Source organism: Schistocerca piceifrons, chromosome 3, assembly GCF_021461385.2.
Source record: "Schistocerca piceifrons isolate TAMUIC-IGC-003096 chromosome 3, iqSchPice1.1, whole genome shotgun sequence".
Taxonomy (NCBI): Eukaryota; Metazoa; Arthropoda; class Insecta; order Orthoptera; family Acrididae; genus Schistocerca; species Schistocerca piceifrons.
In genome coordinates this window covers 309,013,944-309,030,414 of record NC_060140.1, presented here as the reverse complement: position 1 = coordinate 309,030,414, position 16,471 = coordinate 309,013,944, and the positions used below count along the sequence as shown (strand labels likewise).

The window sequence follows — 16,471 nt, the reverse complement described above, 5'->3', positions numbered from 1 at the left end:
GTTTGGTAAAAAATAGTGAAGTGAATTTCGTTTCCCCTTCCGAAATAAAGCTTCAACTTTATACAAACATTATGAATTATTGTGTTGGGCTGTATATTAAATTGATAAATGAAATCATTTGTGTAGGTGATAATTTGTTTATGTAAGTTTTACACACAACAGTGTTTGAAATCTTGTGTTTTCAGTACAAAGTTAGTGTTATTTATATGCCAGGTCTGTAAATGTCACAAGGCACACAATCCTTAGGGTACTTAAAAATCAGTTTCAGACAACTGTTAGCAATTATAGTAGTATCTGTGTGTCAAAAATTTTTTGTGTTATTCCTGTATTACTGTGTGACCAGTTTCAAAAGCACGTTTCTCATATTTGAATGCACATTGTTAGAAATGAGAAAAAGTAGCCTTGAGACCAATAATAGAGTATTTAAGTAAATGAGCTAACTATGGAGGAATATATGTAACATTTGTCATCTATGTGAGTATGTATCCAATATGGTATTCATGAAACTGATATACTGTAATTACATTTTTTAAAAGTAGGGAATTAGGGAAGCGTATGGTGGAAACGCCAACTTCCAGTGTATATGAATGGCGACAATGTTGCCAATACATACATGTACCAGCAAATGCAAACAGAAATAAAAATTGCACAAGAACCTCTCACTCCAACAATAAAATTAGACTAACAGAACAACTGTGGGAAATAGGGGGTGTAGGGTGGGGACAAGCTAAATATATAATAATACAAAACACTGCACCATCCCAAAACAAATATTATACAAGACATAAAGCTACAGCCACAAAACCAACAGGTGTACACTTCACTTGACTCGTATAGCTCAAATGAGGTCCAAAATACCAAAAACCAAAATCTGCAGTTCCAAAAAGTGGAATCGGACATTTTACTTGACATACATAGTTCAAGCACAACTCTAGATACCTACTGGCAACCCACAAACCTACCGAGCGAGGTGGCGCAGTGGTTAGCACACTGGACTCGCATTCGGGAGGACGACGGTTCAATCCCACGTCCGGCCATCCTGATTTAGGTTTTCCGTGATTTCCCTAAATCGCTTCAGGCAAATGCCGGGATGGTTCCTCTGAAAGGGCACGGCCAACTTCCTTCCCCGTCCTTCCCTGATCCAACGAGACCGATGACCTCGCAGTTTGGTCTCTTCCCACAAACAACGCAACCGCAACCCCCCAACCCACAAACCACTACATAACTCACAGAACACCACTGAAACCAAAACCCAAAAAAAAAAAGTTGATTCAATCAATTAAAACACAACCGAAATACCATGAATATAAAACAGACTAAACTTCACAATTTGCCAAAACATAAACAAAGAGAGAAAAAAAACTATATAACAACTCCCTGAAAACAAAGCAAACCCTTCCAAATCCACGTTATAGCACTAACTGCTCAAATCCAAGTAAACCCACATTATCACAGTGATAGCCAAGACTTAAATGAACCCAGTAACACACCTTAAACTCAACTCATCAGCATCCACAACAATAGAGCACCATCAAGTACAACAACATGGCATCAACAAAGATGTACAAACTCAAAAACACCACACAACAGTGACGTCACACAGCACACCATTCCATCATGGGTCAAAGAAGACAGGTGGAATCAGACACTTCCAATGACCCCAAAGTAGACCTTCAAATTAAAAGTTTAATTCTTTGCAACAGAAACAACATTGCTGAATGTATGTTTTCCACACTGTGTATGTAACAATACAATGTAAAACACTGATATGATGATTATGATAATAGACATAAATTATGCATCCAGTGATATTATCTCCTTTCAGGTATCCTGTCTGATGACTCTATCAAGGCTAATGTGTATTCAGCGATAACTGCAGTAATAGTACTGCACATTTCATTGGTGTTTTTCATAATTAAAGCATATTCAGAGACTGAACCTCCTAAGCCTGTTACCAAACGGGATTAAAGGTGATGCCCATTTTTTGTCAATCTTCTGATTCATGTAGAAATTTAAATTATTCATCAAAATTTAATAGTTGAAGGCTTTATCAGTATTTATTTGGTGACAGTTGTGTGATTTTCTTACTTGCTGTGTGAATAATTTATGTAATGATTCTTTATTGTCTCTCTAGTTGTGAAGATAATGTAAGATGAGAAAGTGGTAAAATGCATTTTTATATATAGTGCAATATAAACACAATTTGTGATTTGAATAATCATTCCTCTGATGTAATAATTTTTGTTATGAATCAACCTGACTTACATTTTTCAGGTATATCTTTTTCTTACAAGTAATTTATCAGTTCACAATTTTTTATTAGAAGAAAGAAAACTTTACAAAAGTTGTAAATGGGATAAGATGTACTGGTGGGTGAAGACAAAACCATACATTACTTCCTTTTTTCCTTCTGGGAGCCCTCTACTTTTAAACTTGTTAGGTTTTTAATTCTGTGGAATGATTCTGTAAAACTAATTCTGTGCTGAATATAATAGAAGGAAACATTTCACGTGGGAAAAAATATATCTAAAAAACAAAGATGACGTGACTTACCAAACGAAAGTGCTGGCACGTCGATAGACACACAAACATACACACAAAATTCTAGCTTTCACAACCAACGGTTGCCTCGTCAGGAAAGAGGGAAGGAAAGGGAAAGACGAAAGGATTTGGGTTTTAAGGGAGAGGGTAAGGAGTCATTCCAATCCCGGGAGCGGAAAGACTTTCCTTAGAGGGAAAAAGGACGAGTATACACTCGCGCGCGCACACACACACATCCCTCCACACATATACAGAGGGCCTCTGTATATGTCTGCTTGTGTCTGTATATGTGTGGATGGATATGTGTGTGTGTGCCCGCGAGTGTATACCCGTCCTTTTTCCCCCTAAGGTAAGTCTTTCCGCTCCCGGGATTGGAATGACTCCTTACCCTCTCCCTTAAAACCCAAATCCTTTCGTCTTTCCCTCTCCTTCCCTCTTTCCTGACGAGGCAACCGTTGGTTGCGAAAGCTAGAATTTTGTGTGTATGTTTGTGTTTGTTTGTGTGTCTATCGACGTGCCAGCGCTTTCGTTTGGTAAGTCACATCATCTTTGTTTTTTAGATATAATTCTGTGCTGAGATTCATTGCTGATAATAGGATAACATGCTTGTTGAGGTGTCTTTTGCACAGACAAAAATATGGCAATCTCATTGAGGCTGCTGTTTCTAGAATCATTCATTCAAACATGATTAGTTTATGCTTAATGTGCTAATTATTCTGCAATATGAATGCCAGGCTAGTTACTACAAGCCATTTAATATATGCTACAGTGTGCATACAGTCCTGAAATAATGAATGACAGGAAACTGATATGGTAATTTAAGGTAACAGGGAGTGAAACATCATCAGCAAGCATGGACATGTATTGGATCATTGTAATACATAAAAAACCATAAAAAGAGTTAAAAACCTTTTACAGTGAGTAATTTATTGACTTAGTGAAAAGAGTTTTGAACGTGTAACATTAAGCCCACATTATACAGCATTGCAACTGGAAGACGTGTATCAAAAGATGCCATATTTTATGCACTATAAGATGCACTTTCTTCTTCGAAAAATTGCCTCAAAAATTCAGGTGTATCTTATACTTGAAATTAATATAAAAATGTCCAGAGTTTCATTTACAATTCCCACCAGTCTTAAAAATGGCTGTATGTTCTAAGCCACAGGAAAACACACTCTATCTGGCAGCATTGGATTCAACTGGCAGCAGCAGTGCACTGATGAGATGAACATGAGTTCCAGGGATTCACAAGCTTGCTAACACTGTATCCCTCCCACCCTGCCATCACAAACCCAGATCACTGTCTAGCCTAGGTGTCAATGCAGTCTAAGGCGCCAGTGAACTTGAATTGAAAGTGATTTGTGTTATTGGTAACAGTAGAATATTTTTGTTAGTAGCTAATTTCATAATGGAAAACAATAAAAGGTATTCATGTGATGAAAGCTATAAATTAGAAGTAAAAGCATATGCAGAACAACATGGAAACAGGGCAGCTGAGCAGTATTCTGGCCCCCTGGCCAATAGAAAAAGCCATTCGCAATTGGCGGACTAATAAAGAAGAAGGGGGGAAAAAAATTAAGACCAAATGTGTAAATACAGGATTGAATGCAAAATGGCCAAAACTAAGAGATGAAATATGGAAATGGATTCAGGGACACTGTCAAAGTGGCATTAGAATTAGTACAAAAATGACTCAAGTACATAGTGTAAGGTAGCACTACAGTGCAGCTTCGAAAGAAAGCCAGTGTGGAACTAAACCAAATAGTGCATATGGATGAAATTCCTCTGACGTTTGATTTGCCGAGTGCAAGAACTGTTGCTATGAAAGGTGCTAAAACTGTAACTATAAAAAGAAGTGGACATGAAAAAAGACACTACACTTTTTTCCTTTCATGTTGTGCTGACGGTTCTAAACTTAATCCAATTAAAGTGCAAAACAGTGCCAAAACCTGAAATACTACCAGTTGTTGTTGACGTACAAGACAAGGGCTAGATGGACGAGGCTGCTATGAAATAGTGGATTAACAGTGTGTGAGAAGTAGTAATTGTGCTTTATTGAAGAAGAGTTGTCATCTTGTTTGGTAGTCATTTGAAAAATTCTGTGGAAGAGAAACTGTGACAGGTAAATACAGAGCTTGCGGTTATTCCAGGAGGGCTTACTTCACAATTGCAACCTCTCGATGTCTCTATAAATAAACCATTTAAAATGTATATGACAGAGGAACGGAACAAATGGATGATAGATGAAACCCAACATTAATTCACACTGAAGGGAGCTGTAAAATGACCTACAATCAAACAAGTGTGTCACTGGATAAAACAGTCATGGTCTATAGTGATAGAAGTTATTGCCTAGTTACAAACCCTGTGTTCTCCCGTCTGGCACCTATAGCCCTGTTCTTGTTACCCCTCACTCCATGAAGGACATGGTCACAGCCATGCGACCTACAATTCAACTCTGAGGTTGTGAAATAGCCCAGTGTCAAGGTAGCATGCATCCCCCCATCCAGCTCTGCAACAAGCCATCAAACTCTCTAGCCACTAGCTACACAACCTGTAGTTCAGAAAGGACAGGAGGAGTACTTCTGTTGAGGCTTCCTCTGTGCCTCCAGCCAAACACCACCAGAGTCTTCTTCTAACTGAAAAGCCTCGAAGAGATCCACCAAAGGCAAATGGTCTTCTCCTTTGGTGACTCGAAGATCCTCTTTGATGGAGTCACCGCGTGATACCTTAGCCCGGCTGGCCTCCGTGTCACCGATGCACATCACCAACTGTTTTTCAGCATTGGACTCAAGAAAGCCGATGCTTCTATGGACCCCATGGAGCAGGATCCTCCTGCTTCTGTGCCCTGTAGTAGTGACTCTCCACAGGGTATCACTCGCCAGCCACCGAGATGACACCCCTACATCTCATCATCATGACTCTCCTCCAATGGAACGTTCATGGCCTTCGGTTCCACAAAGAGGATTTATGACTGCTTTTAGCATCGCAGCGTCCCCTTGTACTCTGTCTTCAAGAAACGAAATTGTGCCTTCATGACTGCATTGAGCTTTCACATTTCTTACCGGGTCGTTTTGACCTTCCCCCTGAGGATGGCATTCCATCTCATGGGGGCGTCATGCTGCTCAAAAGGGGCCGACATTCATATTTAACCCATCTCCCTGACTATCCATATTCAAGCTGTTGCAGTTCGCCTTTTCCTTCCGCACCTGACTTTTTCCCTATGTTTATGTTCCTCCATCATTTGATGTCGCCATGGCAGACTTCCTTCAGCTTATTGGGCAGCTACCTCCCCTATTTTTGCTAATCGGTGACTTTAATGTGTGACATCCCCTGTGGCATTCTCACAGGACCTGTCAGAGAGATGCACTCTTGGCTAACCTTCTTACCCAGCTTAACCTCTACTACCTTAACACAGTGCACCCACTTTCCTTTCTGACACCTACTCCCATTTGGACCTATCCTTCTGCACTGCCCAGCTTGCCCATTGTCTTGAGTGGTATGTTCTTTCTAACACCTACTTGAGTGACTGTTTCATTTGTGCTATCCGTTGGCTGACTCCTCCCCCATCTACGTCCACATCCAAATGGCAGCTTACTGAGGCTGACTGGCAGCTTTACTCCTCCCTGGCAACCTTCGAAGAACAAGATTTCCCCAGTTGTGATAACCAGGTGGAATATCTCACAAATGTTACCAGGTAGGATTGACGGAGGACATCGAAAAAGTGCAAAGGAGGGCAGTTCGTTTCATGTTATCGCGCCATAGGGGTGAGAGTGTCACTTATACGATACACAAGCTGGGGTGGCAGTCACTGAAACAAAGGTGGTTTTCTTTGCAGTGAGATCTATTTACAAAATTTCAATCGCCAACTTTCTCTTCCGAATGTGAAAATGCGAGGGTCACTCCGAAAGAAATGCACACTATTTTTGTAAAAATACAGTTTTCATTCTGCAAATGTGAAAGTTTTACAGTGTGTAGATTCATCCTGTTTTGCAGTGTGTAGATTCATCCTTCCCGCTTGTTTTCAAACTTAGTTCAACCTGTTCTCGTGAGTGGCACCATCACAGCATGTCTTCAAGATGGTTGCTACGCTTGATGTTTGCCGGAAGCAACGTGCTGTCATAGAATTCCTGTGCTGTGAAAACGAGACAGTGGGAAGCATCCACAAGGGTTCTCAGGATGTTGACATTCGCTCACAAAGAAACAAGAAAAACAGTATGCAGCAAACTTTTGGAACAGTGCGAGAATGGTGGAGATGAATTTCTTGGAAGAATTGGGACAGGTGATGAAACATGGCTCCATCATTTTTCACCAGAGATGAAGAGACAATCAATGGAGTGGCATCATGCAAACTCGCCCAAGAAAAAAAAAATTCAAAACCTCACCTTCTGCTGGAAAAGTTATGGCTACAGTGTTTTTCCATCCCGAAGGACTCTTGTTTGTGGACATAATACTAAGTGGAACCACCATAAATTCTGATGCATATGTGACGACACTGAAAAAACTTCAAGCTCGACTGAGTTGTGTTCGACCACATCGGCAAAACAGGATGTTTTGCTGTTGCACGACAATGCACGGCCATATGTCAGTAAAAAAAACTATGGAAACGATCACAGAATTTGGATGGACAATGCCTTACAATCCTGACCTGGCTCCATGTGACTATCGTCTCTTTGGGAAACTGAAAGACTCTCTTGATGGAACAAGGTTTGAAGATGATGACTCCTTTGTGCACGCTGCCAAACAGTGGCTCCAACAAGTTGGTCCAGAATTTTACCTTGCGGGTATACAGGAGCTGGTTCCAAATGGCGTAAGGCAGTTGAGAGGGATGGAAATTATGTGGATAAATGAAAATATTGCTCCTAAAGGATGTATCTACACACTGTAAAACTTTCAAAAATGTAGAATAAAAGATGGATTAAAAAAAAAAATAGTGTGCATTTCTTTTGGAGTGACCCTCATATTTTGTTGACACCCTTCTACATAGGGAGAAATCATCATCATAATAAAATTAGAGAAATCAGGGCTCGAACAGAAAGATTTAGGTGATCCTTTTTCCCATGCGCCATTCAAGAGTGGAATGGTAGGGAAGTAGTATGAAAATGGTTTGATGAACCCTCTGCCAGGCACTTAAGTGTGAATTTCAGAGTAACCATGTAGATGTACTGCTGCAGAATGTTCCATTCCTTGCATGTCCACTTTACCACGTCGTGTCCCAGTCCCTTGGTGGACTGAGGCATGCCACGATGCAATTTGTGCACGGAGACATGCTCTCCACATTTTTAACAGTCATCCTATGACGGCAAACTGCACTCATAAACAGATGCATTCAAAGTGTTGTCGCGTTTTTCGGGATTGCAGAAGGGCTAGCTGGATTTTATGCAGTAGTTCTTTTAGCAGTTCCACCCTTTCCTCTGTTGTGTGGGCCAGCCTCTGACAGCTCTCTGGGACCAAGATCAATTGCCCAATTTCCAACCTGTGATAGTAGCAGATGATGTCATCGTGGACCCTATTACTATCTCCAACACCATGGGCTGCCATTTTGCGGATATTTCGAGCTCTTTCCACTATCACCCTGCCTTCCTTCTTCGGAAACAAGTGGAGGAGGCTTGGGCGATACCCTTCTTTCCTCCGAAACATGAGGCTACAATGCCACCTTTATTATGAGGGAGCTAGATCATGCTCTCAGTTCATCCTGATCCTCCGCCTCAGGGCCAGACGCCGTCCACTTTCATATGTTTCTCTTGCAGGCAAACACTTCCTGCTTAACGCATACAACCGAATCTGGGCAGATGGCTCATTTCCTGGACATTGGTGTGAAGCCACCGACATAACCATACCTAAGCCCAGTAAGGATAGAAACCTTCCTTTCAGCTACCGTCCCATCCCTCTTACCAGCTGCGTTTGCAAGGTGATGGAACGTATGATTCGTGCCCGGCTGGTATGGTGGCTCTAGTCTTGCAGTTTACTGACGAATGCACAATGTGGATTTAGAGTGCGGCATTCAGCAGTTGACCATCATGTTACTTTGTCCACCCATGTCATGAATGGTTTTCTGTGGAAATTCCAGACTCTGACCGTGTATTTCAATGTGGAGAAGGCATAAAACACCTGCTGGAGGACTGGTATCCTCTGTACTCTTTACATGTGGGGCTTCCGTGACCGCCTGTCCTGTTTCCTTCAGGAATTTTTAAAAGACAGAGTTTTCAACTTGCACGTGGGTTCTGCCTTGTCGGACACCTTTATTAATATCGGCTTCCGGCAAACTGCTGAGTATTGACGGCCGAGCTCTTTACCCTGTATCAGGCCACAGAGTACATCTGGCAACACAGTCTCATCAATTGTGTCATCTGCTGAGGCCCACTCAAAGTCGTGCACTGTACACCGCCCATCGCTTAGTGCAGCGGGTCCAGGAAAACTGTCACTTGCTCACTCTCGATGCAGCCAGTATGATGTTTCTGTGGGATCCTGGCCATGTCAATCTGCCAGGAAACGAGGCAGCTGATGCTGCTGCCAAGGCTGCAGTCCTTGTACCTCAGCCCTTTAGTGTCTATATTCCCTCCGATGATCTCTATGTTGCCATGTGTCAGGAGATGGTGTCCCTTTGGCAATGCCAATGGTCCTCCTGTCACGGGAATAAGCTCAGGATTAAGCCTCTCCCAGTGGCTTGGACAACCTCCTCTCAGCCCTACCACCGGGAGGAGGTCATTTTAACTAGAATGCGTATTGGGCACTGCCTTTTTAGCCATCGTCATTTGATATGTGGCACTAACCCACCACTTTGTACACATTGTGCCCAAGTATTAACTGTCTGTCACTTACTGATGGAATGCCCATTTTTTAACTGTTTACATTCCCGCTTGGGTTTTCCATGTGAGTTATCAGTCGTTTTAGCAAATGACGCACGGGCTGTTGACCACGTTTTACTTTTTATCCGCCAAAGCAATGTGGTGAAGGCCATTTAATTTTTAGTTTCGGGCCTCTGTTCTGTATGGTGTTGTTGTTGTTTTTTTTTTTTTTTTTTTTTTTTTTTTTTTTTTTTTTTTAGCCCTTTCTCCATGTCTGTTTTTAGCTGTCTTCTCTTATGTCAATTGGGACGGATGTATAGCCATTTTTTAACTCGTCTCTGTCTTCATGGTCTATAGTTTTGATTTGGGTGCATATGACCCCAGTTGTTTTTTGCATCCTAAAGCAAAACAAACCAAACCTCAGTGTCTCTGTGAAGAAATATATTAAAGTGCATATGAAAGAGAAATGGAACAAATGGATGATGGGTGAAGCCCAACATGAATTTGTGCCAAAAGGAGATTCAAAACAACCTAAAAACAAATAAGTGTGTCAGTGGATAAAATAGACGTGGCCTAGAGTGAGAAAAGACATTATTGTTAAATCTTTCAAGAAGTGTGACATAAGTAATCCTCTTAATGACAGTGAAAACCATCTTATATATGAAAAGGACAGCAATGACAATGAGGAAGAAGAGGAAGAAAAAGAAGAAGAAAGTTCAGATGGTGGTTTTCAGGGGTTTTAAAGGCCAGTTTGGTTTTATAAACTATGCATTTTTTTAGTCTTCTTTGCATTGCAATAATAAAAATGGTAAAAAAGTATTGCTTAAAAATTAAGGTGTGTCTTATAGTCCGTAAAATATGGCAGGTGTGCTTGCCTCCAGGGTGTATTGACCACACACTGTGCAGAAGAGTTGCATCTTGGGACAGTAAAGTGAGGAGCAGCTTCAGCCTCCATCAGGAACTCTAGAGAGTGTTTGGCTGAATGGCAGTTAGTGGCCGTATGCTGATCTTGTGGCAGTGAAGTAAGGAGCAGTAGAAAAGGAAGCAGTGCATGCATGCTGCTAGCACCTTGCCAACTTTAGTGTCAAGTAGTAGATGCAGTGCCACTGTATTTGTCAATATTAGTACTTCAAGCTTACTGTTTAAGTGCATAATCACTGTACAAATTACAAAATTTGGGTTGGTTTGTTTGTGGGAGGAGACCAGACAGCGAGGTCATCGGTCTCATCAGATTAGGGAAGGATGGGGAAGGAAGTCGGCCATACCCTTTCACAGGAACCATCCCGGCATTTGCCTAGTGTGATTTAGGGAAATCACGAAAACCTAAATCAGGATGGCCGGACACGGAATTGAACCGTCGTCCTCCTGAATGCGAGTCCAGTGTGCTAGCCACTGCGCCACCTCGCTCGGTCCACAAAATTTGGCATGCTGCTTTACATACTCAGCAAATAAAATCATTAAACCAACACATCACCCATTTTGGAGAGTTGGACTTAGTACGGGATACTCACAGAATGCTGAAGATCAAGGGCTATAGTTTTAGTGGAGTTGAAGAAGCAGTGGCAGACAGAACTGATGTTTCAGCACATCTAAAGTTTGTGTGGGTGTCGTAAGAAACTCGTATCTTCATGAAGATCGATGTGAAAGCATCCGAAACCAGTAACTGGTAGTGTTTAATAAAGCTTTTCAAAGCATGAAACAGTGCATGCTTACTGCATGCATCATTCTTAACTGTTATTACCTCAGACTTGCTGTTCAACTGACTCAGATTGTGTTAATTTATGAGAATGCTGATTTCTGTGCAGTGTGATACAAACACTACAGGACAAATGTATTTTGCTAGCATTGCCAGCCAGTGTTAACAGGCAAATTGTATTTTACTCCTCAAAAGAGGTGCTTGTAAAACTGGTATTGCACCAACATTTATTAACAAAAATACAATGATATGTGATCAGACGTAATTTGATAATGGAATTAGGATTTCTTGCATCCTCCCCACCATCATTTTATCATGGCAGTAGAGTTGCCGACAGAAGTACAAGTAACTTTAGTGCACCAGGGAAGTAAGTGTTCTGGAACTAGAGATGGGCAAAACCCTTCTTTTCAGGGATCAGATTGGAACTGCTCATTCACTGCAATGAACTAGCTCTTTTTCATGACTAACCACTCATCATTCACTCACAAAAATACGTAGAAGAAAGTCACCTTGCCTCTTTAATTCAGGCCATTATACCTATAGAAAGAGAAATAATAAGTTTATGTCCCTAGTAGTTTTGAAATTTAAATCATCTGCATTTCATCTGCTGTAAAAATTAAAAATATTACAACAGAATCCTAAATACTTTTATCAAGTGCAAAGATTTTAAAAATAAGACTATTTCTTGTTAGTTTTCATATTTTCATTGCAGATAAAATATAAAATAAGAAGTGTAGCATAATTTTAAGTAATTTATATGCCTGAGATAAATATTCATCTAGTTTGATAATCCCAGTACATGACTTCCTTGGAGTTGAGAACACATTCCAGACAGTTGTTAATATCTTACCCACAACCGCAAAGGGATCTAATCTGTTTATACCTTCAGGAAAACAGAAGTTACGACTTTCAGGGGTCAGAAGCCAACTCCCAGCAAAATAATAATAAATGATCAGAAAATGGAATGTATAAACTCATTCAGTCTCTTGGGGAATATTATCTCATTTGTGACGGAAATGTGTAGAACCTTCACAATTAAAGTAAGAAAGGAAAATCTAACCAAGTTCTACAAAATGGTGTCAAAACCAACTATGACAAAAAGCTTTCATAAGCAGATGAAGGCATACAGGAACAACTGAATGAACTATGCCAAAACAATGGAAAGCTGATAGAAGACCTGAATTATTGATAAATTATAACACAGTTTGCATAAGATCCGTAGGAAGATGGAGAAAAGGGTGGAAAGATCAATAATTTCAACCAAGAGGGTGTAACAGGCAAGTGCCTAACACTTGCAGGTAAAAGACGATGACATCTTATGTAAAAAATATTAAAATTTTTTAAGTAACTGACCTGATATAAGAATTGATCTGAAAGCATTTATCTGATCAGGTTGAATAAATAAAAACAGTATACAGTGCCCTATCATATGTGTAAAAATAATTAAGTGAATACATACAGTTATTATGATAAAGAATAACATCCGGTAAAACCAAACATAGCTGGAGAGGCACTGAGTCAAGGAAGAAAAGTACAAGCTAAATCAGTGGGTTGGCTAACAGCACAGAGAGCAGAATGACTCCAGAGTTGCTTTTTAATACAGTCTGTGCAATCGGCTGGTGAATGGAATTGCCCAACATGTGGTGTCACCTGGTGTTCGAGATCACCCAGCACGCAACATCGACTGGTGATCAGGATCTGACCGACCAGGAGGGAGCGGTTGCTAAATGATCCACTCCATGCAAGTGGTGCCTGATGACAGCTGTGCTCATGTGACTTACATGATCGACAACATATTCTGAACATCATGGTAAGTCAAAAGATAAGACGTAACAACTCATTGTATAAGGGGCATTCAAAAAGAAACTAGCTGAAGGCATAATTAAAGAAACCAGTACCCCTGTGTTAGAAGTATTGACCCTGGCTGTTGAGACACTTGTCCCACTGTGACACAATGTGGTGAATGGCTGTCTCATAAAATTCCTGGGGCTGTGATGTTAACCAGTTCCGAACACACAGCTGGACATTGTCGTCCGAGGTGAATAGTTTGCCCCTCAGAGCCTTTTAAAGGGAACCAAAAATGTGATAATCACAGGGAGAGAGGTCCGGACTGTATGGAGGGTGGCCAGGAACCTCCCATTTGAATTTCTGCAGGAGTGCTGCGACTGTGTTGCCATATGAGGCTTTACATTGTCATGGAGCAGAATGACCCCGCAGGTGAGATAGCCTGGTCATTTTGATTTGATCGCTTGGCGAAGGGTGGTCAGAGTATGCGAGTAGTGCTGGGCGTTCACTGTTGTCTTATGCTGTAAGAAGTGAATCAGAAGTGGGCCATCTTGGTCGAAGAAGAATGTCAGCATAACCTTTTCTGCACTCGTGTGGATGGCCTTGGCTTTTTTTTGGTGGTTGTGACCCTGGATGCTTCCACTAGAGACTTTTGTCGTTTTGATTCTGGTTTGAAGTGATGACACCATGACACATCTCCAGCCACCATTTGTGCCAGGAACACATTCCCTTCCCGAGCATAGTGCTGCAGATGAGCAAGACAGTGGGCCATTCGACACGCTTCCGGGTGTGCTTGAAGACTTTGGGACACCCATTGGGCACAAACTTTGTGCATGTGCAGTCATTCCTTCATGATGGTGTGAACACTTCCAACGTTCAATCCGACCAAGGCGGATATGGCTTACACTGTCACTCAGCGGTCCTGGGTGATGAGTGCATCCACCAGCTGGACGATGTCATTGGTAGTGCAGTATGGTGCTCCAGACCGTGCATCATCGGCTAACGTCACCCATCCTTCCCTGAAGTGCTAGTGCCACACCTTGACCCTTGCAAGGGACATGCAGTGTTTGCCGTACACTTGTGACATTCGTTGATGTATGTCTGTTCCTCCTATCCCTTCCGCTGTCAGAAAACTAGTAACACCTCCTTACTAGTCTTCTGACTCCTCTGTCACTGTTGGCAATGCGCCTGGCAGCGTTGGACGATTGATGCATGCTGCTGCTAGCTCTGTATAGTCATGTGACGCAAATGTGTGCCCTCTAGCAACAGGCTGTGAACTTCCACTCTCTGGTCAGAACCACACCTCATTACATATGCTACGATGTTACCCTCCTGTCACCGGTTTGTGCATTCCAGACTACATCTACATCTACATTTATACTCCGCAAGCCACCCAACGGTGTGTGGCGGAGGGCACTTTACGTGCCACTGTCATTACCTCCCTTTCCTGTTCCAGTCGCGTATGGTTCGCGGGAAGAACGACTGTCTGAAAGCCTCCGTGCATGCTCTAACCTCTCTAATTTTACATTCGTGATCTCCTCGGGAGGCATAAGTAGGGGGAAGCAATATATTCGATACCTCATCCAGAAACACACCCTCTCGAAACCTGGCGAGCAGTCTACACCGCGATGCAGAGCGCCTCTCTTGCAGAGTCTGCCACTTGAGTTTATTAAACATCTCCGTAACGCTATCACGGTTACCAAATAACCCTGTGACGAAACGCGCCGCTCTTCTTTGGATCTTCTCTATCTCCTCCGTCAAACCGATCTGGTACGGATCCCACACTGATGAGCAATACTCAAGTATAGGTCGAACGAGTGTTTTGTAAGCCACCTCCTTTGTTGATGGACTACATTTTCTAAGCACTCTCCCAATGAATCTCAACCTGGTACCCGCCTTACCAACAATTAATTTTATATGATCATTCCACTTCAAATCGTTCCGCACGCATACTCCCAGATATTTTACAGAAGTAACTGCTACCAGTGTTTGTTCCGCTATCATATAATCATACATTAAAGGATCCTTCTTTCTATGTATTCTCCGGCTCGTTTCTTTATGAATGCCCCTTATATAGTACGTAAACACTTATTTGGCGTCTGAAATTTGAGATTTTCTTTTCAGATCAAAAGCTGAAGTACAGAGTGTAAATGGTAACTGTTTACTCCCCCCTCCCCCTCCCTCCTCCCCCCCCCCCCCCCCAATACTCATTTCTCATGAGTCAGAATTTCTACTATGTAGTTCATGGCCTTCCCACCTACCACTGTACAAAAACATGTAACTAGGTGAATTATTTTCCATATTCAACGCTTTCTGGTCTTCATTGATGGAGAAAGTTTCTCATTTATTTTTAAAACTTGCTTTTGTAAGATTCAAGTTGGTATTTGAGTAGTGTGTAAAATTTATTTTGGTATCAAAATATGTAAATCTCAGTCCAGAGTAACAGAACTATGTGTCAATTTGTTTTTGAATGGAAATATGTGAAGCTCTCACTAGTTGATGCGAAACCCAGACTAGTTTGTACATCAAACAATTTGTCTGCAAGAGAACAAACCATTTTGAGTGAATTTTATGTGTGCCACCTGATTGCAAAACAAAATGACTCAGATTAAAAGGTTGGCCCTTGAATATTGCTTAACTTTATCTTTAGTCTTGCAAACAATCACTGCACCAGAACTGTTATTGCAATTACACAGCAAATGAACATAAATTTTACACATCTGATTTCATGATAAAACTGCTTGAAAATTCACGAGATAGCACTTTACTGACTTTTACTGGTATTAAGCCTCTGAATTGATATATTATTTTCACAAATACACTCTGACAGTCACTGTGCCTTACAGTGGACATGAACTTTGATGGCATTTAAATTTGTTGGCTTATCTATGTATGCGGAATTATCTTCTGCTCTGCAACTTCTTGATATTAGAAATAATCATGTGACTCCCAAAAATCAAATTTAATTTGCTGTGCTTGCAATGTGCAATGCAAGATCGTGTCTTACCACTTTCATAAAATGCTTCTCAGTACACAACTCGCGATGTGCGATGCAAGTGTGCAGACATTCATGAAAGTGAATGAAAATGAGGAACTAATCTTAATGACTGGTAAATGAGAAGACCCCTAGTTTAACCATGCTTCATTTTTTTTTATTATTTCCGATTTTGGCCGTCTAGGGACCGCGTTAAACAACTATTTTTCAATGTACATTTCTCCTATTGCGCTCCTCCTCTTTTCTCTTCTGCCAATATGTCTTCATCCTCTCTCTGTGCTGCTCCCTTCGGTCTTCTGTCCACACTGATCCTCCAGTTCTTCTGTTCTTCACTTCAAATCCTTCAAAATGTTGAATTTTGTCTCTCATTAAGTCTCTGTTGGTTATATCATCTTCTCCTATACCCATCTCCTTTAAGTCTGCTTTGACTTCTTTGAACCAGGTAATTTGGGTTCTGGGGTTTTTGTCAAAAAACATGAATATTTTCTTTGTCAGCCTTTCATCATTCATTCTTTTCAAATGGGCGTAAAAGCTTACTCCTCTCTTCCTCATAGTATCTCCCACTTTCTCAATTTTGTCATACACTTCTCTATTACTTCTAAACTTCCAAGTCCCATTCTCAAACCTCGGCCCAAGTACTCTTCTAATGATTTTTCGCTCCTT

General features: G+C 41.3%; 1 protein-coding gene across 1 annotated transcript in view; it reads left to right on the top strand.

Annotated features, from left to right (window-relative positions):
• The window catches only part of LOC124787893 (vacuolar ATPase assembly integral membrane protein VMA21 homolog), a 38,015-nt gene that overhangs the window by 3,556 nt on the left and 17,988 nt on the right, over positions 1-16,471 (top strand). The window contains exon 3 of the mRNA XM_047254864.1: positions 1,826-1,970. Within this exon, the coding sequence (XP_047110820.1) occupies positions 1,826-1,968 (143 nt within the window). The 3' untranslated portion in view covers positions 1,969-1,970. The remainder of the gene's footprint in view (positions 1-1,825; positions 1,971-16,471) is intronic.